The sequence below is a fragment of the Pseudorasbora parva genome, chromosome 13 (genome assembly GCF_024679245.1).
Source record: "Pseudorasbora parva isolate DD20220531a chromosome 13, ASM2467924v1, whole genome shotgun sequence".
NCBI classification, from domain to species: domain Eukaryota; kingdom Metazoa; phylum Chordata; class Actinopteri; order Cypriniformes; family Gobionidae; genus Pseudorasbora; species Pseudorasbora parva.
This window is the reverse complement of record NC_090184.1, coordinates 24,698,526-24,723,578: the sequence shown is the minus strand read 5'-3', so window position 1 is coordinate 24,723,578 and position 25,053 is coordinate 24,698,526. Positions and strand designations below refer to the sequence as shown.

At 38.5% G+C, this 25,053-nt stretch overlaps 1 protein-coding gene across 2 annotated transcripts in view; it reads left to right on the top strand.

The window, feature by feature from the left end:
• The window catches only part of ptch1 (patched 1), a 70,962-nt gene that overhangs the window by 34,852 nt on the left and 11,057 nt on the right, over positions 1 to 25,053 (top strand). For both annotated transcript variants that reach the window (XR_010897546.1, XM_067413595.1), the window contains exons 12-20: positions 5,146 to 5,271; positions 9,529 to 9,647; positions 12,999 to 13,476; positions 13,719 to 14,028; positions 15,481 to 15,623; positions 18,936 to 19,119; positions 20,511 to 20,791; positions 22,594 to 22,731; positions 22,871 to 23,013. Coding sequence is in view for 1 of the 2 variants with exons in the window: in XM_067413595.1 (XP_067269696.1) it covers positions 5,146 to 5,271; positions 9,529 to 9,647; positions 12,999 to 13,476; positions 13,719 to 14,028; positions 15,481 to 15,623; positions 18,936 to 19,119; positions 20,511 to 20,791; positions 22,594 to 22,731; positions 22,871 to 23,013 (1,922 nt within the window). In the remaining variant the exon portion in view is untranslated. The remainder of the gene's footprint in view (positions 1 to 5,145; positions 5,272 to 9,528; positions 9,648 to 12,998; positions 13,477 to 13,718; positions 14,029 to 15,480; positions 15,624 to 18,935; positions 19,120 to 20,510; positions 20,792 to 22,593; positions 22,732 to 22,870; positions 23,014 to 25,053) is intronic.

The window sequence follows — 25,053 nt, the reverse complement described above, 5'->3', positions numbered from 1 at the left end:
ACACTAGCACACTTTGATCTGCTGAGGGCCACTGAACAATGTGTGACCTAAAGAATTTTCTCCCACAAAACATGGTTTAAAAAAAAAAATGTACCATGGTACTAAAGTTTTTTTTTTTTCCCTTATATAATATAATCATTAAATCTAAATTTTATAATATATTACATTATGCAATAATATGGTATACTATGTAAAAACAATAATAATATATTTTTTTAACCGTGCGAGTGTGTATATATAGATATTTAAATATTATTGTGCAAAAGTCTTAGATACGTTAGTAGTTTCACCCCCAAATTAGTTTTTATCTTTCGTGTAAGGTGCCGGCAAGAGATGTCAGTTTATATTTTCAAACATTCCTTTTGTTATTAAAGGGTCATGAAACCCTAAACCAAATTTTTTGAGATTTTAACAGAAGTATGTGTGTTGAACATCATGGAAGACAATGTTACCATTTGTTAGTTTTGAATGAGGGAGACAATTAGTTAATTTTAAGCCAGTTTTGCTCTATTTTCAACTTGCTGTTTAAATCCATCTTCATGTCAACTTCATAGGCTGTGACGCTTTCTAGTACTATAGTATATTATAGTCTCATAATTATTCACGAGAATGCGTGTCTTTATCCTATGAGAAGACGCGTTGCTTAATTCATGACAGCACGCGCTTAATTATTCATGACCGCACGCGTTGATAGGCATTTTCCACTGACCGACGCAGCAGCTATATATATATATATATATATATATAAATATATATATATATATATATATATATATATATATATATTGGAATATAGGTTTAATCAGTTTAATGAACCCTTTACTGAATGAACTCACTATAAGTATTTTTGAATGATTCATTAAAAGACCCAGGTCATAAGAGTCAATTTTTCATGATTTTGTCTTTGCTGGCATACTGCAGTCTTTATATACTTCATACTTACAAAGGTACTTTTGGTCTTTTAAGTATCAAAATACCATGGTATTAACATCTGATATAATCACTTTTCCATTGTACTGCCACTAATCAGTTTGTGTATAGCCCTTACTAGTACAGATGTTAAGGATTTGAGTTATTAGATTTGTCTGCAAAACGCAATTGGACGCTGGCAATCTTGTGTTTATGTGATCTGTTTTTTTAGTTAATACGTGTTTATGTTTTCGTCTATATATCTGTCAGGGTTATCTTTGTTTAGCTTTCATGTGCGTGTACGCGTGGTGGTGTATGAGAGGTGATTTAGATGACTCTAATGCAGACGGCTGAGTTCAGGCATGTATTTGCTTGTGTTTATGTGAGATTACACAGCGTGCAGCGACACTTTTGTGTGGAAAGTAAACAGTTCCCCTGTGGGAGGAGAGAGACTGCAGAGCCCTCCTGTCTTAAAGCTCTCTCTGTGTGGTCCTGCACGTCTTCAGACACCAAAAAAAAAAACGTTCCCTCTTTCTTTCCTTCTCATCTCTAACTCAGTGTGTACGGACCACGGAGGTGGGGTTTTGAACCGTTTCATTTACGTCTCGCATACTGAATGGCTTTGAAACGAGGATAGAGAGCTTATTCTAACAAGACAGCGAGCCAATCATGTTTCTGAACCCTGGGCTGCTTTGTTTAAAATGATACTGATGGAAAATATTTTTGTGAGTGAGGGATAAGGAGAAAGGAGGGAAATTAATCTGTTTTAGCTTTTTTCTTCTCTCCAAAACATTTTCAAAGCACCACGTTCGGAATAAGTGAGTAAAAGTTTACAATTTATCACGGTTCTGAAAAAGTTTACACTAAACATTAAAATGTTTTATTATATCATATGGCCAGATATGAATAAAAACTGTATTTAAATATTATTATTTTTGTGTCTAGAAATACAGAATACACTCAGATAGATACAGAATATCTAAAGCTGCACATACCCCCATTTTTGGGGTGTATAACTAATTAAAATGAATAATAAATAAATTATTCAATTAATAGATAATAAATAGATAACAAATATAAATGAATCAGTTTGGCAACACTTTATTTTTTAGTGTCCTTTTTACATGTGTTACATGTACTTACTATAGTAATACCAGTAAATTATGAATAATTCCATGCAACTAACCCTCAAACAAATCCTAAACCTTAACCTAAAGTAAGTACATGTAGTTAATTATTATTAATCAGTACTTGAATGTAATTTACTGCAACAGTGACACCTTAAAATAAAGTATAACAATCAGTTTTGTTATTTATAGCTACAGTGAATTATATCTATTCTGCAAAAATCCAAACTCATTTGAGATCAGAATAAAATTGCTCAAAGCACCACATTTAGATGAAAGTAAATTTAGTGTCTAAATGTTTACAATATATCACAATTCTTATCAAATATACGCTAAACAAAGAATTGCAATGCTATCACAAGCCAGATGTCAATCAACTTCCTAGATCAGCAATCGAAACCAAACAGCATCAGACTAGCTGCTAAAACAGTACTCGCCATGGTATTTTTTATTTTTATTTTATTTAACCAGGAGAGTCCCATTGAGATTAAGAACCTCTTTTTCAAGGGAGTCTTGGCCAAGAGGCAGCAAAGTTATAAAATTAAAAACAGTCACAACGTACATAGAACATTAAAATAACAGCTTATGAGAAACAATCAAACGAATGATGCAGTCTCTACTGTTTTAAGCTTGGTTTTAAAAGCATTTAAAGACATAAACGCAGTCAATTTCCAGTCTTTCTGCAACATGTTCCAAGCAAAAGGAGCCGAGTGGACAAAGGCTTTCTTCCCCAGCTATGTGCGGGCAAAAGGTACAGAGAACAACAGCTGATCATCTGATCGCAGGGAGTAAGATTCAACACTTCTCCTTGTGAGTAAAGTACAGATGTATGGAGGCAATAATCCTAACAGAGCCTTGTAAATAAAAGTGTACCAATGTCCCCGTCTTCTACTGGCCAGAGAAGGCCATTGCACACGTGTACAAATAACAGTGATGCGTCATGGCTCTACAGTTAGAAATAAACCTCAGAGCAGCATGATAAACTGAATCCACCATTTGAAGACATGAAAATGAAGCATTCATATAAAAACGATCACTATAATCTAGCACAGATAAAAAAGTAGCATTGACAAGGCGCTTTTTCACTTCAAAAGAAAAACAATTTATTACGGAAGAAAAACCCCAGTTTGAGTTTTAATTTCTTCACAAGTTTTTCTATGTGTGGTTTAAAAGTAAGGGAGTCGTCAATCAAGACACCGAGGTACTTATATTCATGAACCAATTCTATGACATTCCCTTCAAGAGTGGACACTACTGGGACAATTTCAAGCACCTTCTTAGAGTTTGTAAAGAGCATTAGTTTTGTCAGCATTAAGGTTTAGTTTTAACTGAAGAAATGATTGCTGTATGGTAACAAAAGCCTTCTGCTGTTTTTCAATTGCCTGAGAAAGAGATGCTCCAAAGCAGTAAATAACTGTCATCAGCATAAAAATGCATGTTAGCATTGATGACATTTTGACCTAAGTCATTGATGTACAAAATAAATAAGAGGGGCCCCATAACTGAACCTTGTGGCACTCCTTTGTTGACTACAAAAAATTCAATAACAGAGACCTTCATATTTAATGCATTAAGTCCTGTTATTCAGATAATTTCAGAACCATTTAACTGCATACTCTGACAATCCAAGGCTAAGTAGTCTGTTTTTTAAAACAGCATGGTCGACGGTGTCAAAAGCTTTTGACAGATCAATAAAAAGTGAAGCACAGTGCTGTTTCCTATCAAGTGCCACCATAATATCATTTACCACCTTCATAGTAGAGGTGATGGTACTGTGCTTTTTTTCTAAAGCCTGATTGAAATTTGGAGAGGATGTCATTAGAGTACAAGAATTCTTTCAACTGATTGCAAACGAGATTCCAAATTTTTTGAAAGAACACATACATTACATTGGCCTATAATTAGTCAACTGCAGGATCACCTCCCTTTAATAAAGGTACAACAAAAGCTGATTTCCAAACTGATGGGATTTCTTTAGTTATGATTGAAAGATTAAAAATAATTGAAAGTGGCTCTGCTACAAAAGCTGCCGCCAATTTGAAAAAAAAAAGGCTCCATAAAATCTGGTCCAGGGGGTTTTCTGTGATCTAATGTTATTAGAGCCTTACGCACTTCATCTATAGTAAAAGGTGTAAAATAAAAATATTCTCCAGAAAACATTGTGTATTCTGTGAAGGGGATTCATCGAGGCAGTTCGTGAAGAGTCAAACAAGGAACCAGATGATATAAAGTGCTCATTAAAACAATTCAAGACTTTATTTCTGTTATAAACTGGGACTGAGTCTTTAAAAACAAATGTAGGAAGAGCCTGAGAGATTTTATTTATAGAAAGAAACTTTATCACTTTCCAGAATTTCTGTGGATCATTTAGGTTCTCAGTGGTGACAGAAAAAAAAATATTCAGATTTGGCCTTTTTAACAAGAGAAGTGCATTTATTTCTAAGTTGTTTGAAAACCGACCAATCAGTGGTAGAATCAGTTTTTCTTGACTTGTCCCATGCTCTGTTACGCTCATGTATGGTATCTGCCATTTCTGGTGAAAACCAAGGATTTTCTCGCCCCTTCACTCTGTATTTCCTAAAAGGAACATGTTTATTTACAATTTGCATAAAAATTTCCTTAAAAAAAACATCCAAGCTATCTCCACATCAGGTATTAGCCCTATGTTTTTCCATTTCACCAACAACAAATCATAATGGAAAGCTTGTTCATTAAAAAGTTTAAAATTCCTCTTACAAACAATGCATGGCTTACATTTTGGAATTTTAGTATTTCAACAAGTATTAATGTCTAAACTGTGCACACATTAATATAATACTCCCCATGTTCCCATATTATTGCATATTCAGCAACTTGGTAATGACATTGTTACTCCTTTCACATGTCAATCATAACAGAGGTAGTTTATGTACAGTAGTGTGAGGTACAGTAACAACAACAGCCAGTTTAATTCTCAGGGTCAGAGAGAAGTTGGAAAATGTACATGAAAAGCTAATATACAACACTTTTTGGTGCAAGAAACATTGACTAACACAAGTGGACTCCAGGAGGAAGAATAAAATGCTTGCTGTGGATTTGATGTTTGTTTGTTTCTGTCTGTTTCCTTCAGGACCGCACTGGTGAATGTCTGAAGAGGACTGGGGCTAGTGTGGCCTTGACCTCCATCAGTAATGTCACAGCATTTTTCATGGCCGCCCTTATTCCAATCCCAGCACTCCGAGCCTTCTCCTTACAGGTTTGTGTGTGTTTTTTCCCATAATCTTGAACATAAATGCAGTTCCAATTGCTTGTCTATAGCAATTATGTGTTTGTTTATATAACCAGTGGATGTTTGCTGAAATGTCCAATGTCCAAACCTACTCTTCTTTTTTTTTGCGTATGTGCGTGTGTTCCATACCTTCATTGACTCCAGATTTCCCCACACAACTTTTATTGATTTCATTCATCAAACCAAGCGTATGACAGGTTGAGAGAGCTGGCGTGGCCCATAACCCCCCCACAGGGTGTGATTAGTGGTGCGGCCCCCTAAGTGTGCAGATTGTGGGCATGTAACTCAATCTGGGAGTGGGGGTGGGTCACATGGATTGTTGTTCCACACATCTGCGGTTTATTTATGACCGCAAGGCTATGGAAGTGACATTGCAAAGAGGCTGAGCAGGAGATCTGCCCACAACCTGTTCCTGACTTAAATCAGGATAAAGAGACTGTCGAATGAAAATTCTGTCATCATTTACTTATCCTAATGTTCTAAACCTATACGGTTTTTTTCTTTTGTAGGGAATGAAAATAAGATGTTCTAAAGACCGGTGACTGGAGGTTTCAAACTTCAAAAAAGAACTCAAAAACACCTTTTAGGCCTGTTCACACCAACACAAATGCTCAGTTTTTTATGTGATTTGTCTACATTTTTTCACAGAACATTTGTCTCGGTGTGTACGGTCCTTTGAAGTGTAATAAAAGTGGTCAAAAAAATGACAAATCATACACAATAAGACCATAGACCATCCTCTCTAGTGCTCTTTAGCATGTTTGAGTGGCAAGTTTCGATGTCCAATTCCTGAATGAATCATTTTGAGTCCGATATTTGAATGATTTTAAATAAGCAATTATTATAGGTTTGTTATAATGACAGGAGTTTATTTTTGAGTGAAGTATCCCTTTAAATGGTCTATGAAACCTGAACCTAGCTGCATTTGAACGTACATAATCAATCTTACTAAATTAAATGTAATTTTCCCTATTGGATGTCTGAAGCTTCATCGCCCTCACATGGAACTCACACTGATTCAGTGCTTGAGCTGCTTAACCCTTGAACTTTAGGTGAAGTAACCTCGCCATCATCCACATAACCAGCACAGCTGCACAGAGACAGGCGCAAAGATTTACACTCTGATGCCTTGTTCTGTTTAACAAACACGCTCACACAAATCTTAGCCTAAACCCTACAGACAGCCTCCCCCTTTGCGGGATCCTTTGATCCTAAATCAGAAATACACCATTGCCTTATATATCTGCAAGTGTAGACTCAGTCATATTGTATTTGTGTCTGTTCGATGATTGCATATTTTCAGAATATGACGTGCGGGATGAGCCTGCCGACCACACACAAGATTTCACTCAGGCCTAAACTCGCACAGACACACTCGTACGGTGCTGTAGATCTAGTATTAGGATGTGTGGATTGATGTCTCACACACATCTGTCAGACACACGCTGTTTTTCACTGCAGCGCACTCCAACTGGCACCTGTTCAACGGTGCCTGAAAACACTCATCTTCAAATCCGCAGTGAACACACACACACACACATACACTCACAGCTAAGAGATACTGCTTTTGAAAACATGTTATTTCCTGCAATAATGGTCTCTCCTTTTTTTAGCTGTAGTCTGTTTAAGATTTTTTGTACAAATATTTACTTCAAATTTTCTGTACTTGATCATTTGTATCCAAATCTGTTTACTTCAACTTTGGTACATTTTTTTAGCTAAAAATATCCACTTTTGAAAAAATGCATCTAACTTACTAAATATTTTTTTGTTTTTTGTTTTGTTTTCTGCCATATGCATTTCAATCCTATAGTTAATCTTGTCCCTGTCAACATTTACTTATACACACCGATTTATAGGCTTTCTATTCTAGAAAAATGCACCAAAATGCCCTACACAGATTTTTGTCCAACCAAACGCTAAATAATGAGAGTATTCCTTCCTGAAATATGTCTTTAAAGTCAACATAAACTCAAAATGTACCCTTATTTACTAATATCCATTTAAAAGTTTGGGGTCAGTAAGAGTTTTTTTTATTCATGAAATGAATAGTTTTATTCAGCAGGGATTCATTAAATTAATGCACATTGCCAGTAAAGAAATATGTTACAGCAGATTACTATTTCAAATAAATACTTTACCTTTGAAATATTTATCCATAAAAATACAGAATAAAAAAAAAACACACACACACAACTGTTTTCAACATTTATAATAATAATTGTCTTTGAGCATTATATGATAGATTTTGAGCCTCAAATCAGCATATTAGAATGATTTCTGAAGGATTATTTGACACAAAAGACTGAAGCAATGATGCTGAAAATTGTAATACACTGCCTGGCCTACATTTAAATAGGAAAATGCTCAAGAGTCTATGATTTGATGATTATTTCAGTGATTATACTGTTTCTAGCATGTTTGGCAACAGTTCTTCCAACCCTAATTGACTACCAGTAAGTGTGTAGCTTTTCATTTCTTAACTAACCAGGTAGGAAGACGGCCATATTCCAGGATGCCAATGTCAAGATTCATCAGGCTCAAACTGTGAAATAATGGTTGAGAGGGAGCATATAGGGAGCAAGAATAATTTTCGCACATAATGTGAAATTGATAATTCATTAAATTCATTGAAAGTCTTTGGGATGTGCTGGAGTAGACTTTACAGAGTGCTGGACTCTTGCATTATCAGTACAAGATCATGACCAAAAATGTATGCTCGTCTTGATGCAAATAACATCACAGCTTTTATTTCAATCAAGAGGTGCATTAGTTTTTGGTAAAGATCTTAAACTGTTGCCGAACATGCAAGAAACGTAATCAGTTTTGATCAAATAATTGACTTCTTTCCCCAAGTTTTAACAAATCACTGGTGCACATTATTCCAAAGAGGAAAAAAAGGTCTGTTTTTTCACTAAAATATAAATCACCACATTTACTTTATCAACATTTATTTTTGTGTAATAACATTACAGAAGCAATGGGTTGCAATTGCTGCTTCGTGATGAATTTAAACATTATTTCTCTGTCTTAACATCTTGTTATGGTTCAGGTTGTGTTTCGATACTTCTGTCTCTGTTTAACACTGTTCCTTTGGCACCTCCCTCTCTTTTTATCTTTTTTTCATAATTTTTTTTGGCAGTCCAAAAGCGGCCGCACATGTCAAGCCAAACCGATCTCGCTCTAGAATCACACTCACACATTCTCTCATCAGTTTTCTCTCCGTTCCTCTCTAGGGGTGATAGATTTGATATTTTGTTGTGTAATGCCGTGACAAGTGTGTCCAAATACTTTTTTGAGTCACTGTATTTTGTATCTATGAGACTCTCTGTCTTATTGTGTCTTGGCTCTGTCAGGCTGAGCTGCTCTTTGGGTGGTCTGGCAGCCTGACATGGCTCCAACCTCCACCCATAAAAAACTAGGGCAGGCATGCTTCGATCTGCCCTCTCTCTCTCTCTCTCTCTCTCTCTCTCTCTCTCTCTCTCTCTCTCTCTCTCTCTCTCTCTCTCTCTCTCTCTCTCTCTCTCTCTCTCTCTCTCTCTCTCTCTCTCTCTCTCTCTCTCTCTCTCGCTCTCTCTCTCTCTCTCTCTCTCTCTCTCTCTCTCTCTCTCTCTCTCTCTCTCTCTCTCTCTCTCTCTCTCTCTGACTCTCATTGTCATGCTTTTCTTCATTCACGCTCTGTTCTCACACTAGTTACTCTGTGAGCTTCAAACAAATTAATCAGGATTAAGTGTTTAAAACCACTCGCTCGTTTCCCCATGCCGGTAAAGAGTTCTTGGCCCTGGTGGAGTCTTTTTAGTAACCGTGTGATGTATCGGTGTGATATAAGGGGCTGTTTCCCAAGGTCAGAAGAGCCACACATCTAGCTCTAAGCTCTGAGAAAGTCTTTTTCACTTCAATTTGACTTCATAGTCAGTTCTTGATATGGGAGTGTGTTGATTTGAATTATGAGTCTGATAGCAATGTGATTTACATTTAGAAATTTAAGTGGGTTTCACTCAAGCTGGATGAGCCCAAATCCAGTTTTGAAATGGCATGGGTTGTGTTTTATTTTTTTTTTTGTCATTCATCTGTTCTGAAGAGGATAATTGTCTTGAAATTGAATTTGTTGGGATCATTATGGTTTTGGCATGGACCCTCGGCAGATGTGCGGGTGTTGCTGTATGTGAATGTTTTGTGAGAGTGTGAATATATGCTTAATAGCAACATCTCCCTTTCTCTCAGGCGGCAGTGGTCGTGGTGTTTAACTTCGCTATGGTGCTGCTGATCTTTCCTGCCATCCTCAGCATGGACCTGTACCGCCGAGAGGACCGCCGCTTTGACATTTTCTGCTGCTTTGTCAGGTAGTGTACACAAGACTCATCATAAACTGCTGTTGTTTTCAAAGCTAATACAAACTTGGCTTAACTCTACCCTTGATAGAAAAAAAATATGCACATGAAACTATTATATGAAACTATTTTAAGATTGTTACGAAAATTTATGTTGACACAAACATGAGATGTCTATGCAAATATGAACATATGACTATAAAAAAATAACTGCTAGATTATGATGCATAATGTCTTTGAAAAAGAAACAAAATAACTGTCTCAAACCCAGTCAATAATATCGGACATTGTATTTGAGCTGAAACTGTGAATACACCACCCTTCAGAGCTTTGCTAGCGAATTAATAAACTCCAAAACGCATCCTATATGAGATTAATCAGATATATACAATTTACATCTGCCCAATGCGCTCGTGAATTTGGCCATGCTAGTATTTTACAGGCTTAAAAGGGAATCTCAAGAATGCGCTCTTCCCTTAACAACAACGCTAATACACGGGCATCAAAACCACAGATAATTTAAAACACGATTTCAATCGTGTTCTCATTATAATGCTATGTACATGACAGATTGGCGCTGCACATAATTACATTTTTCATGATCAAAGTGATTACAGGCATCACTGCACGGTTTCAAATTAATGAGAAACAACTTTAAAACATAGGTCTCCTGTTGAAAAAATTAAAACAAAATAACACTGCTGCATTATTAATATCATCAATGATTTTGAAAAAGAATATGACCGTCTCATAACCAAGAGTCGATAATGTCGGGCTGTTCGCATTTGAGCTCAAGCTAAATAGAATGAACACCAGCCGATGGAACACCGCAGTGCTTTGCTAGCTGGTTATTAAACTCAACCAAACACAGCCCTATTTGAGATTAATCAGATATAGACAACATATAATCAAGTAATAATCAAGTAATCTTAACTTGCATCTGAAAAGGATGTGGATGTGCATATGAACTTGACCGCGCTCTGATTTTACTCTCGTTTTGGATTTCCTTTAACAGCACTGATACACAGGGAACTATAGCACATAGAACACAACATTCTATTGCAATCGTGTTCTCATTGTATGAGAACTCTGTATATGACAGATTGGCGTTGCACATCTTGCACTGTATTTCATTAACGTTCACGCCCGTTTCACACATACTCCGTCTGCAGTGCGTGTGCGTTGCGTATTTTTTTCCGTACCCATGTTAACGGATGACATCTTTCACACTGCACGCGGATGCAGTCCGTCAGTCCGTTCCAGGAGCGTTGCGTCTGCAGCAGTGCACGGATCGTTTTGGTACCGAGTCTATTTTTTGCTGCGCTGCGTTGCGTTGCTGCATTAAAGTGATAGAACATTGTTCGCATTAAAATAAACATGTACTGACGCGAAAGTCTAGTAATTTCAACACGGATGCATATCATTTAAAATATACTCTTGTTTCAAAGTCAACACATGGCTTTTTTTCTCAAGTAAAGCAACAAAACGACACCTTATCTGGCATTTAGGTTAAAAAAAAATGTGCCATAATGGAGAGCACTTGTACTTTCTTGGAGATGAAATGCAAAGTTATTTTTGACCTGCAGGATTTCTTTTCAAAGGGTTTAAAAACGAAAGAAAAGACGAGAGTCGGCTGTTTTTGAATAGCCTATTCTAAGTTTCTAATTTAAAATGTTTATGATTTTAGGCTATAACCTATGTTTAAATGTTTTGCCTTTTGTGTGAGCTAAATCTAAAGTATATTTATATATAAATATGAATTAATGAATTGAAAAAAATGTTGTTTAAATGAAGGCTTGTAGCCTACGTTAACCTGTCTACTCAGAAAGATTAAACAAAGAGAATTGCAATTCTGATGAGCCATGATCAGTAACAACTTCTGGATTTTAAATAAAAAAATCATTAATAAATGCTGTGGTATGTAAAAGCGGATCAGTTGCGGACTGCAAACGCAGCATATGTGAAAGGACTACAGGGTGTGGGGCTCCTGCAACGCATACGCAACGCAACACGCACCGCACACGCACTGCAGACGGAGTATGTGTGAAACGGGCGTCACAGTGCTTCCAGGCATCATGCGCACTTCAGTTTCACTTTGTTTTGCGGTCTGGAAGGCTTTCTAACGCTAACTAATTAGACCTGTTACTGCCCAAAATGCTGCAATAACCAATCTGAAAAATAGACAAATATATTTTCAAGTCAGGGCGATCATCCTATTCATGATCGATCACCGCTGTCACGTTCAAGTACTCCAGTACTCGACCACTGTTGCCCATCCCTAAAAGTCAGTACATTTTTTGAAAGAAATTAATAAATGTATATAGATTAATACATTGATACTTTTTCTAACATTTATAGCATTACAAAAGACTTCTTTTTGAAAGGCATCTATTTCTATTCTTCAAAGAATCCTGGCAAAAGATGAAGAAGTATCATGGTTTCCACAAAAATGTTAAGCAGCACAATAATTTTTAACATTAGTGAAACAGACAGACACAGAAAGTCACATTAGGGTCTCTGATATGATTTTTTTGAATATTCTAAACAAATGAATTCAGATAAAATATACAATGACTTATGAGTGCAGTTACACAATTAAGCATCAACCTGTCCTAACATCTATACTTTGTGCATATGTGCGCGTGTTGATGTTTATCTCTGTCTGTGGCCCCGGGCCTTTAAATAAGACATGCCGTTGCCTCTCCTGCTTTCTGCAACATTCTTGATGCCTGATGAGAGAGAGTAAGCGATTCAGCTATATGCACATACTTTACCTTCTTAGTCATGCCCCCAAACTCCTACAGGAAATTAAACCTGATGCCTAAACTTTCACCATGGTTGAAATGCTTGCTTTCTAGTCACCAGCACTCTCTCAACTGGAAAGCTGATTGCGGTCAAATTTACATGCATTTGCATTAGCACTCAAGAGTAATGAGTTGTCACATCTTTAAGACTTTCACAAGCTCACTCTCCAACTCTCATAAAGAAAATCACGGAGAAGATAATGCAAGATATGGAGAAGATATTTTTTTGTGCATAGTGTAAGACAGTGAATTTGGATACAGCACAACTTGTTGCAGGTATTATGGAATTAGATTCTCCATTAAGGATACTAATGATGCTGAATGACAATTTGGACCAATCAAGGTGTCTTCGAAGGAAGAATGATTAAGATCCCTACCTGTTTAAACTTCCTTGTGGTTAATGTTAATCTGTACATGGCAACTTTATCCAGCTCTTCTATATAATTTCCTGTGTTGTTATGATATAAATTGATATTGCAGGAAATTCCAAACAGAATCGAACGTTACATGGTGCTTTTGTGTTACTGAAATGCTCTGTCATTCTCCCTCTCTCCTTTAGCCCTTGTGCTAACCGGGTGATCCATTTGGAGCCGCAGGCAGCATACACAGACTCCTCCGCTGACTCGAGCTGCTACAGCCCTCCGCCCTCATACAGCAGCCACAGCTTTGCCCAGCACACCCAAATCACCATGCAGTCCACCGTACAGCTGCGCACCGAGTATGACCCCAGAACACAGGCCTACTATACCACGGCCGAGCCACATTCTCACATCTCCGTCCAACCCTTTGCCCCCAATCCCAACCCCAACCGCAACAACAATAACAACAACAACCGCAACAACAGCAGCACAGGGCCAGGAGCGGCCTCCGAGACAGCGTCCTGCCAGAGTCCTGATGGCGCTAGCTCTACACGAGACTTGCTATCTCAATTTGGGGAATCGAGTTTGCGCTGTCTGGAGCCGCCATGTTCTCGATGGACGTTTGCATCATTTGCTGAAAATCATTATGCACCGTTTTTGCTGCAGCCTACAACAAAGGTGAGGCTAAAATCTGTACACCGTACACGTCATCCAATTAGAAGTTGGATTACAAATGCCAGCAATGAGCTATTCTCCTGGAGTTATGTTTTGTAAGTGTTATTTTGTGAGTCAGGGCCTTCTGAAAACCACAAACACCTCAAACAGGGCAGAACTTCGTCATAAGACACTAAAACAGCAGTAGCTTCAGATATAGCCAAACTCTGACTCATATCTCTCTTTTTGTGTGTGTTTCCTATCAGGTGGTGGTAATTTTGCTCTTCTTGGCACTGCTCGGGGTCAGTCTGTACGGCACCACCCGCGTCCGGGACGGTTTAGAGCTGACTGACATTGTGCCTAGGGAGACTGGCGAATACGACTTCATTCGTGCCCAATTCCGTTACTTTTCCTTCTACAACATGTATGTGGTGACCCAGAGAGCGGACTACGCACAGATCCAGCCTCAGCTTTATGAGCTGCACCAACGCTTCGGCACTGTGAAGTACGTCCTGCGGGAGGAGAACGGCCAGCTCCCACTCATGTGGCTGCATTACTTCAGAGACTGGCTGCAAGGTAATACACACAGATGTGCAATCGATCAGCCTTGCATCAGAAACCATTGGTAGAGGCTAAACCTAATTACATTTAGTTAGATGTGTACACTGCCATTCAAAAGAAGAATGTTATACTCTAATTCAGCAAGGCACATTAATATTTAATTTATCAAAAGAGACCCTAAAGCCATTTAGAATAATACAAAAGATTTCTATTTCAAATAAATGCTTTTGAACTTTCTCTTAATCAAAGAATCCTGAAATGTTGCATCACGGATTCCACAGAAATGTTTGACTGTTTTCAACATTGATGGTAAAAAGAAATGAGCATCAAATCAGCATATTAAAATGACTTCTGGGCACACACAAAAAGTAAATATAGCTTTGCGATCACAAAAATTAATTCAAATAGAAAATGGATATTGTAAATTGTCATAATGTTTCATAATAGTGCAGGCTTCATGAAGAAATTAGACTTCTATCAGATATATTAAAACATTTTTATAGACCCCAAAGTTTTACATAAGTTTTGTATTTTTAAAAAGGGTAAAAATTGCCAACATCCCATTTGCCAATAAGCAATTTCATTTTATCTAAAACATTTGAGTTTCACAAACTGCTTAATTTTTCAAAACGGTCTTGCTTTTCAGCGATCAGGTCATCTGTTTCTCACAAACTCCAAATCTAAAACACATTCATTTCTCATAATGGATTATGATCCGGGAATGAGATTTAAATTGAGAAATTAAAAACTCTCTTTGAAAAAGACTCGGCTCTATGAGAAATGCAGCGAAGGTGAGACTGGAAAACAAAACAAAACAAGATGGGGAGATAAAGGGCATGTCCCTGCAATAACTTTCTCATTGTGGCCTCCTCCACAGTGGCTTCTTTCCATGAAATCCATGTGTCGAGCGTTCGGAATGCCGTATCTAATCCCAGGCGGGTCAAATTCAAAAGCAAACCTTGTTTTGCCCATTTTCTCTCTCTTAGCTCCTCTTTTAAAAGGCATGCCTGTTTCCAAACAACTTCTGTCCAGACAGAGTTTGGGTGGCATGTACAGACTTGCTTTGTCGCTGTCAGCTCGGCCAACCAGAAACTCAAACATCGTTGCCGTTTTTCATTTACTTTCTTTTGTTTCATCCTTTCAGCGATCTCATTAGAACATGTTTTTGTTCGGTGCAGGGGCAGCGTCTCTGTGTTGGTGTATGTGTGTGCGTATAGGCTTCAGTACAGGCCGCTCCAGAGATGGTGGAGAGAGCTGTCTTTAATATTGTGGTTTGAAATGGCTCGACAAATTGGTCACAGACAGTGAAGCGAGGGAGAGAGAAAACAAAGTGCCCAAGAAGCGGACTACTGCAGTTGAGGGTAGAGAGAGAACAAGGGGTTGAGGGATGACTGTGAGGAGAGGTTAACATGATTTATGTATAGCCTATTGAACAGGATCCATAAAATAATGTGTGTGTCCCGGCAGGTCTGCAGGAGGCATTCGATAAGGACTGGCAGGCCGGTAGGATCACTCAGGGGAACTACAGGAACGGCTCTGACGATGGTGTCCTGGCCTACAAACTCCTGGTGCAGACCGGCCGCAGGGAGAAGCCAGTCAACCTCAACCTGGTAAGAAATAAACTTGAGTAAGATCAGATGCATCTCAACGCAACTCCTGTTTTTATAAATTGAATTCCACGATTCTCAGAGAGGTGATGGAGCCAGTCTCCCTGAGGTTGTGTGCCCACAAATAAAATGTCCTATATATCCAGATTATCCATCTTTATTGAAGAGCACCCAACATACTTCACAACCTAAATTAACTTTTTTTTCATCATCTTACAAAATAAGTGGGCTTGGTGACTTTATTATTTTTATATATATTATTCATTACTGATTTTTTTTTTTAATTTACATTAAAAATGATATTACTAACTGCTGAACGCTTTGAGAATAAAATATTGTTCTTATTTTTAGCAGTAGCCTAATATTACATATGATGTTTATGACTTTATTATTATGTTTATGACATTATTATTTATTATGTCATATATCAAACATCCATCCATCCAATATATTATAGTATTATTATTATTTACTATTAAACAGCTGTCATCCCAGTAGAAGTATATTGATACAGTACATTGGCCTAGCATTTTCTGTTACTTCATGTTTGACTTGAGCAACATGTTTATCTGAATCTCTGGTTTTGTGTGTAATTCTAGAGATGACGAAAGGGTGCTTGACTCGATATGCGTTTAGCATCAGTGTCAGGGTTTATAACCATGCATTGGAACCACACCTGGCTTCTGATTGTCTGTCTGTGTCTGTCCTCATTCTCTTTCTCTCTTTCTCTCTTTCTCTCTCTGATTGCTTTACCAAGCACAGGAATTTAAAGCTCTCGATGGGGCCGCAACTTTCTTCTGAAAAAGCAATTAAGTCTTCATTTAAACCATTTGTTCCAGTTTCTTGCTGCGGGCCTTAAGCTAAACCTATACAACCTTTTCAGGACTCCTTCTGAGGGGCCTTGTCAAGAAAGAAACTACTGCACGCACACACACACCGGCAAAAAAATATAACAGGTTAACACATTAACAGTTTCCAGTTGCTCCCCAGCATGAAATGTCAGGGAAAAGGAGAGCAAAAATATGAAAAATACAAAGCATACCACATGCCAGAGGGACTAGAGGGTGGGGAGGTGTAGAGCGGACGGCTGCTAGAGAGTGTGTGTGAGTGTGTCGTCTTGTCGGGTAATTGGCAATGCACACATCAGACCAGAATTGATTTGCATTTTTGTTATTTTCAAGTGGTCATTATTGTGCTGAACCATTGCCAGCTGAATGGGAAAGAAAAGCCAACCGATCTGTGTTGGTGTGCGGCCCTGTGATGTCATTTCCTCTGCCTGTGAGGGAAGAGGGGAGGCAGTGGGCCAGGAGGCCGCCAGCTTTGCACTGTGTGCTTCCCGTGACAGCTTGAAGACATACAGTTGTTGCGCATCCTGCTGCTTAATGCAATCCAGATCTTTGGAATCCAAGTCCACTTTTTTTCTCTCCCGCCTCTTGCTTATTCCCTTCCCTTGGAAGTGCTGCCATGTCCCCTTTCGGTGTATACAGAGAGGTGGGAATCACATGCTTCCTGGTTACCTTAATGGTTTAGTTCACCCAAAAATGAAATTGATGTCATTAATGACTCACCCTAATGTCGTTCCACACCTGTAAGACCTCCGTTCATCTTCGGAACACAGTTTAAGATATTTTATAATATTTTGTATTTTAGTCCCAAAGCATATTTAGTATTTGCACACTATACTGTCCATGTCCAGAAAGCTAATAAAAACATAATCAAAGTAGTCCATATGTGACATCAGTTGGTTGATTAGAATCTCTTGAAGCATCGAAAATACATTTTGGTCTAAAACTACGACTTTATTCAGCATTGTCTTCTCTTTCGTGTTCCTCAAATAAAGATTCAAACGGCCATGAATCAATGAATCGATCAATGATTCGGATCGCCAATGTCACGTCATATCAGCAGTTTGGCAGTTTGAAACGCGATCCAAACTGCTAAAATCATGTAAAATTGGCGATCCGAATCATTGATCTATTCACTGATTTACCTTTCTAGACATGGACAGTAAAGTGTGCATAGACTGAATATGCTCTGGGACTAAAATATAAAATATCTTAAACTGGGTTCCGAAGATGAACGGAGGTCTTACGGGTGTGGAACGACATTAGGGTGAGTCATTAATTACATCAATTGTACTACGTATTTTTTGTGTATGTTTATACATTTTAAAATATTCAACTAAATCAGTATATATCAACATTTTTCTTACTCATCTGCTATTTTTATGTTATGTTTTTTTGTAATTAAATTGCATTACATTTTTTTTCCCCTCCTCAGATTTTTTTGTTTTGTTGTGTGATTATGGTCAATTACAACCCACATTACTCACCATACTTTTACATAGAATGCAGGAACAATGCAAATGTAAAAAAAAAAAAGCGTTTAATATTATATAAAATAAAGACGAGTAAACAGTCAATTAAAATTAAACCTAAAGTGATCCAAAAATCACAATGTCAGCTGTAAAAATCACTGGCGTCCTTATAAAGTAAAATCACTAAACATTTAGACATTGGCTGCTTCAATTTTCTACAACGGTCTACTTTTTTTTACACTCTATGTCAATTTTTTGTTTTAATTAGTTTAAATTGGAAATCAGTTAGAACAAGATTTTTCCCCCATTTATTTATTCTTTTTTTTTTATTCTTTTTTTGTTTCTTTTTAAGTAGTTTTATTATTATTATTATTATTATTTACTTGTGTTGAATAAGATTTTAGCTCATTGTGCTATCAAAAACCATTTTTGCCTTCATGGTAGGAGCCGTCTGTGGCGCCGGGCATTGTGGGTATCCATAGGGGTCAGGAGAAGCAAGTGTTTGCAACATTTGTACAGATGTTGTGTTATTTTTATAGCTCTCCTCCATTTGCTGGGTGGCATTTCCTCCAGTGTTAACAGCAAGGTTAACTGCACACAGACGCGCTCAGGGACTCCGGCCAATTTTTTTATTGTTACACTAACTCATGCAATTTTTCTCTCACTCACTCTCATTTCTACTACACACCCTGACCCCCCCCAAACACACATACACACTGACCCCCAACTCCTGACTGGGAGACTGTGGATTTATTTTCTCGAGAAGCATGTATGGCATTGAGTGTGATGCCGTAATGGCTTTGCCTTCACAGGAGGTAGCTAGGTGAGAAGTAGATTACTGCAGTGCTGGTGGGCATTCGCAATGCTCGATTATATAGTACATGCATTGGTGTATCCGCTTTTTCTAGAACTAGTTAATGTTAGCAGACAAACCGTGTTGATTGAACTGTTTTGACTGAATTGTTTCTAAATTATTATTATTTTTTTTTAATCACCAGCTAACCAGACAGCGGTTGGTGGGTGCCGATGGAATCATCAACCCAAACACCTTCTATATTTATTTATCTGCCTGGGTGAGCAATGACCCGGTGGCCTACGCAGCATCCCAGGCCAACATCCGTCCACACCCTCCTGAGTGGCTCCATGACAGGACAGACCACATTCCTGTCAGCAGACTCAACAGTAAGTACTTTCTGATTCGTTTATCAGCAGTCCAATCAGCGTTTTAATTTTAGCGTTTTAATGTGCTTATTCATGTTTTATTAGATTTTTTTTTTTTTAATTGTTAAATGATTTACAACACATTTTACATCCGTCATGTTACCTATTTGATAGTCAAACAGAATATTAAAAAATAAAAATATAGGACTGGACATATTTATAAGGTTGGGTTTTAAAAAAAAAAAAAAAATGGGGGGGGGGGGGTAATCATTTTTATTTTATTCTTTGAACATGCAGCGATGAGTTGTTTCTGATTGATTATTTTATTTTAATATGATTAATTGATTGATAAATTAATGAATAAAAAAATAGTCAGAAACATGCCATCAGTGCATGTTAAAAATAAATCAATACATTTAAAACATGCATTGTATTGTTTATAGTGAGACTAGGAGTATATGATTACATGTATCCTGTTACATATGAAGTTTTGACATTTGGTTGATAATGGTCAACTGAGCTTTAACAAAACTGAATGACTTGTGAATGGTTTATGAAGTTCAGACAGCGAAAGTGGGTTTATTCAAACTGTACTCGTATTTTTAAAGTTAACAGCGGCACCGGGCTGCGTGAGCTTGTGTACATTGTGTGTGCAGTACACAGTGGGCGCTCGGGGGAAATGTGACTGGATAACAAGCTGAAACGGCCTCTCTGAGCCGGAGCCCCCACAGCAGGCTGGCAGACGTCCAACTCCCGTCCTGATGGAAATTTATAGTGGAGATTATAACGGGGCAAAAGCATGTTTAGCAAGTGGTCCTGCCTGACCCCTTCAGGCACTGGAACACACACTCTGATATTCCCTCCCTTCCACCCACACGCCCTTCACAGATGCTCTTACACACACCTCCGGAGCGCTAGTCATTCTGGGTCACATTCTTCTGATTTTATTTGTGGTTTTAAGACTGCCGCTTATCCAAGTCCGGTAGCCGGAGTGATGACTCATTCCAGGCCTGCTGCTGAAAGCCCTGCAGTGCACACAAGCTTTGATGACAGGTGATAACTGTCAGCATGAATTTGGCAATACTCAAACGTTTGATGGTCGTCCGTGTGTGTGTTCGTTCCGGAGAGGAGCGGTGGGATATTTCAGTGCAGATTTTTGACAACATAATTACAGCAGATCATCGTCAGGATTGACACTCGGCTGCATGTCGAGATTTGATAGCTGGTAATTTGGTGCTCTTTTCCTCCTGGGGCGGTAAATAAATCGACATGTTTATTAGGTGCAGTCTGTCACTTTGAGAACCCTAGACGTCCTTTATGCTAACTACGACTCTCAAAGAGTGGCAGATCATGTGTCTTGTTGTGAAAGTAGAATTTTCTAATAATTATGTAATTTGTCTTTATGCCTGCAGTTCCTGCCGCTGAGCCCATTGAATATGCACAGTTTCCATTCTACCTCAACGGGCTTCGTGAGACGCCACAGTTCGTGGAGGCCATCGAGAGTGTCCGCGCCATTTGCAGCAACTACAGCCGTCAGGGCCTGCCCAGCTACCCCAACGGCTACCCCTTCCTCTTCTGGGAGCAGTACGTAGGCCTGCGTCACTGGCTCCTTCTGTCCATCAGTGTCGTGCTGGCCTGCACCTTTCTTGTGTGTGCCGTCTTCCTGCTCAACCCCTGGACTGCGGGAATCATAGTGAGTTTCTCTTTAAGATATGTCAGGGTTTTGTGTACACGCACATCCATCACAGACTTGGCTCTATCTGTGTGTGTACATTCAAGCCTGTACAAACCAAGTCAAAATTTTTGGCATGAAACATTTCTATGAACTCCTTCATGCTCTGAAATATCCACTGCAATTATCTGTTGTTGTTTTTTTCAGTTGGAGGCTAGGTCATTTTTTTATAATTTTTTTTATGGTTTGCATGCCGAAAAAATGAATTCATGTATCCAGACTTTATTTTTTTAGAGACGTCAGGCTCGGTGTTAGTAGTTTTGGCACAAATGTATTAAAAATATTTGAAAATATTCTTTGCTTTCATGACATTTGGTCACACTGGACTTGGTGTGAACAGGTCTTATGTGGTAGATATAAATATATAGATAACTAAATAAAACATGTAATTGTATATCAGAGCTTGATATTAACTTTTTTGCTGACAAACAACTGTGGCTAGTGGTTTTCCAAAGTTTAATAGCCACTCAGTATTTTAACTGGCCACTATTTTTTTTTAACTGGCATGCTTAAATTACTTGATTTTGAGTCATTTGACTTGATTTAGAAGATTTAAAATCCTTTCAAACTTTCACATGCAGAGTGACCACCCAAATCTAGACTACATTGTATATCAGCTGATATGTGCAAATGGGCAAGGGATGGCAATATGAGCATAGGCTAATATGAGACATTTAATATTTTGAGTTATTTTTAAAATAAATATTTTTTTATATAGATACAGTAAGTAGGTATATTTAATATGTATACATTTATTTAACATCTGATAGTAGTTTGATTAACATTAATTATAGACCGGTATTTAATTGGGTTGCTGAATGCATGGACGTAATATTTTAAAACCTTGGAAATGAGCTTTCACAAAATACTCTTCTTTATTCTGTGAGAGACTGTGAAGTTTGGAAGTAATTAAATGTGCACAATTTAGAGCAAGACAGGGGAGGGCAGGCAGGAATAGCTAAAGAGAAGTCGTGTTTTTACAGCCCTGCGCTTTGTGTTTATCTTGTACTGTCGGAGCCAGTTTGTTTAGTCTACATGAGCCTTTTTGAGACATTTCTCTAAAATAAATGGGGAAATGAGGTTACCACAGCAACTATATCACTCCACATATAAAATAGACCTGCTGCTCCTGATGAAATGTGCGCATATGTAACATTTATATAATCCGTGAGGCCTAACTTTCTTTCCCACACTCTGTCAGGCTCTTTTTGATGGTTTCTGTTTTAGTAGGGGCAGTGTTTAAGCCATCTGACTGATCTAACTCTGCCTGACAGGATAGCGGCTTCATCTTTTTGCTTTACTGGACACTTGAAAGGGAAAGTTATAGCCCTGCTTCAGCTTTTACCATTGCGCTTTTGTCCCAGACCACCAGCGGCCCCCTTAAACTCCATACGTCCCGACTTCCGCAATGCTCAACAACCCCCACTTTCATTTGCCAGCCCTTCCAAACTCCCCTCCGTTGGCCCTCTTTCTGTCCTCTTCATCCCTCTTCAAAGGCAGCTGGGCCCCCCAGTAACCGAAGACTCATCAGCTGATTATGGCATTTACTTCACCAGTTCATAGCCCGAGTTCAGCTCCATATGAAAGCGTTGCAAAGGAGCCCGTCTGAAGAGCAGATATTTTCCCACATTCCACAGCGCTTTATCTAAGCTGACCCATCTAACCCAAACCGTACTTTACTTTAATCTATGTAAAGTATGGCTCCCTTTGTTTTAGGAAAGAACTAGGATGATTGATTTATATTTGCCGGTCCTCTCCAACAGGTGTTGGTGCTGTCTTTGATGACGGTGGAGCTGTTCGGCATGATGGGATTGATCGGCATCAAGCTCAGCGCTGTGCCCGTCGTCATCCTCATCGCTTCAGTTGGCATCGGCGTGGAGTTCACCGTCCACGTGGCACTGGTGAGTTCACGTGCTGGTCATAATTGCGACTATTTCTCATAATTGCATCTTTTTATCTCACAATTGCGACTATATATAGCTAGTTATCTATTGGTCTGGGTGATTGATATTGATCATATTTGTCATGTTTTCTTCTCAGGCGTTCCTCACAGCTATCGGGGACAGGAACAAACGAGCCGTTCTAGCGCTTGAGCACATGTTTGCCCCAGTGCTGGATGGAGCGTTTTCCACCCTGTTAGGAGTCTTGATGCTGGCAGGGTCAGAGTTTGACTTCATAGTCAGGTAACGACTGCAGACAGCGATTGTAGTACATTTAATGTACTTTAAGAGGGGATAGCTGTGTTAATCTGAGTGAAGAGTTCACCAAAAATGAAACCATTGTCATCATTTACTCACACTCATGTTTATCCAAACCTGTAAGACTTTTGTTTATATTTGAAACACAAATTAAGATATTTTAAATCATATCTGAGTAATTTCTGTACCTCCATTGACAGTCTACACAACTAAAACTTAGAATTCATAAAGAGATTGTAAAACTTATCCGGTTCAGTTGAGTGGTTTAGCCTAATTTAGCTTAATTTTTCCTTTCAACTAGATGGTAATTTTTCTCTCTCATGAGGGTAATGCTTGTCAAATATTTTTAGTACATGATAGCTGTTCTTGCGCTGTATTTTTATCTCCAATGATGTGTCCTAACCAGGCAAGATGTGACAATTCCGGCGAAAAGCTAATTTTCTACCCCACTGAAAACAACAAAAAACATTTATAAGATGCCATCCCTGTTTAAAGGGATAGTTTAGTTTAGTTCATGACACAAGTGTGGGTAATTGATGACAGAATTTTCTTTTCTTTTTTGTGAACAAACAATTAAATATTCATGAGTCCAATGAATTTCACTGCTATCTGGCTCAAAATAGTTAAGAAACCAAATTAATTACAAAGTATGTTGTCAGAGCTGGTTTGACAGAAACCGATTAACATAGAAAAGATTGCTTTTATCTCTTGTCACTTTTGTCACATCACGCCTGGTTAGGAAACATTAGTGTAAATGTTTTCCTAACTCTCTTCTCAGTCTTAACCCAACCTCCCTTCACATTCTACATAAGCACGTATCTTTCCTGTCTGTCTTCACAGAGCTTGAGGCTCTCCTGTGTTTTCTGTAATCTTTTTTTTTTCTTCTACGGCCCTGCAAAGACATTTACAAGCTGAGTGCTGAGAAAGCCCGGGGGGGTTATTTTGCTGCAAGTCGAGGAGTGGAAATGAGGAGTGACACACACTGCTACTTAGAGGATCTAAATCAGTAACTTTGCATTTGCCTTATGTTTTATGTCCTTCCCGTCCTCAGATGAGTCCAAACACATATGGTAAATGATTGTTTCTTGGAGTGGTATTGAGACAATCATTGCGCTGAAATTCAAATCACACTTATATCAAACTGAGTCATGGGTGTTTGAATGGTACTCTGAGTATCTCGGCTGTTTCTATGGGAGGGAAAGAACAAATGTCTGCAGTAGCTCATTCTTATTAGAGGACTGGAAAACCACCACAGCCCTCCACCCTCAAATCATTCTGGATCTAAAGTAGCATGCCAGAAAAATAATACACACACACACAAGTTCAGAGCAATCACACACTCTCTCCGCAGACCACATTGGGCCCCAGTCCCTCTCATGGGTTCCCATTGAAACGCAACTACTGTTTTTTCATCAAACAAAACCCCCTGGCCTCTGAAGATATGGAAAAAAACAAAAACGCAGGCTGTATTTTTATAGCCTTGCAGGAATAAATGTTTCCCTGACTTTGCTCTGTCAGGTCCGCTAATGTTTTGAGTCCAAACAGATTGGACGTGTTGCTCGGAGAGGTTTCGCTAGGGAGAAGTGGCTTTCGAGAACAGCTCTTGGTTCATGGACACTTCACGCGACGTCTTAAAGTTCAAAGTTGAAGAACATAAAACTCTTTTGTTGCTTCAGCCAGTCTGAAGGAATCGCTCTCATCCGTGCAAAAGCACACCGGTGTAAATCACTCGTCAATAAGAACGTTTAGTTTGGAGTCCGCGACTTTCCGAGCAGTTCAACCAAGACGATGTTCATTTTTCATAGTCTGTTGAGTTGTAGCTATTGATCTGTTTGATCTCTCTGCTTGTGAGTTCTGCCTTTCGTGTGGTATAGCAAGAGCGAGCACAAACCCAAAAGTGCAATTCAATGAACCTTACTTGATGAAATACAGACATAGTCTAAAGTTCCAAACTTTTTTTTGCGTTTTGTTTTGTTTTGTTTAAAGCATAAGCCTAAATAATACCAGGCTGGCTTCTCTCTCCCC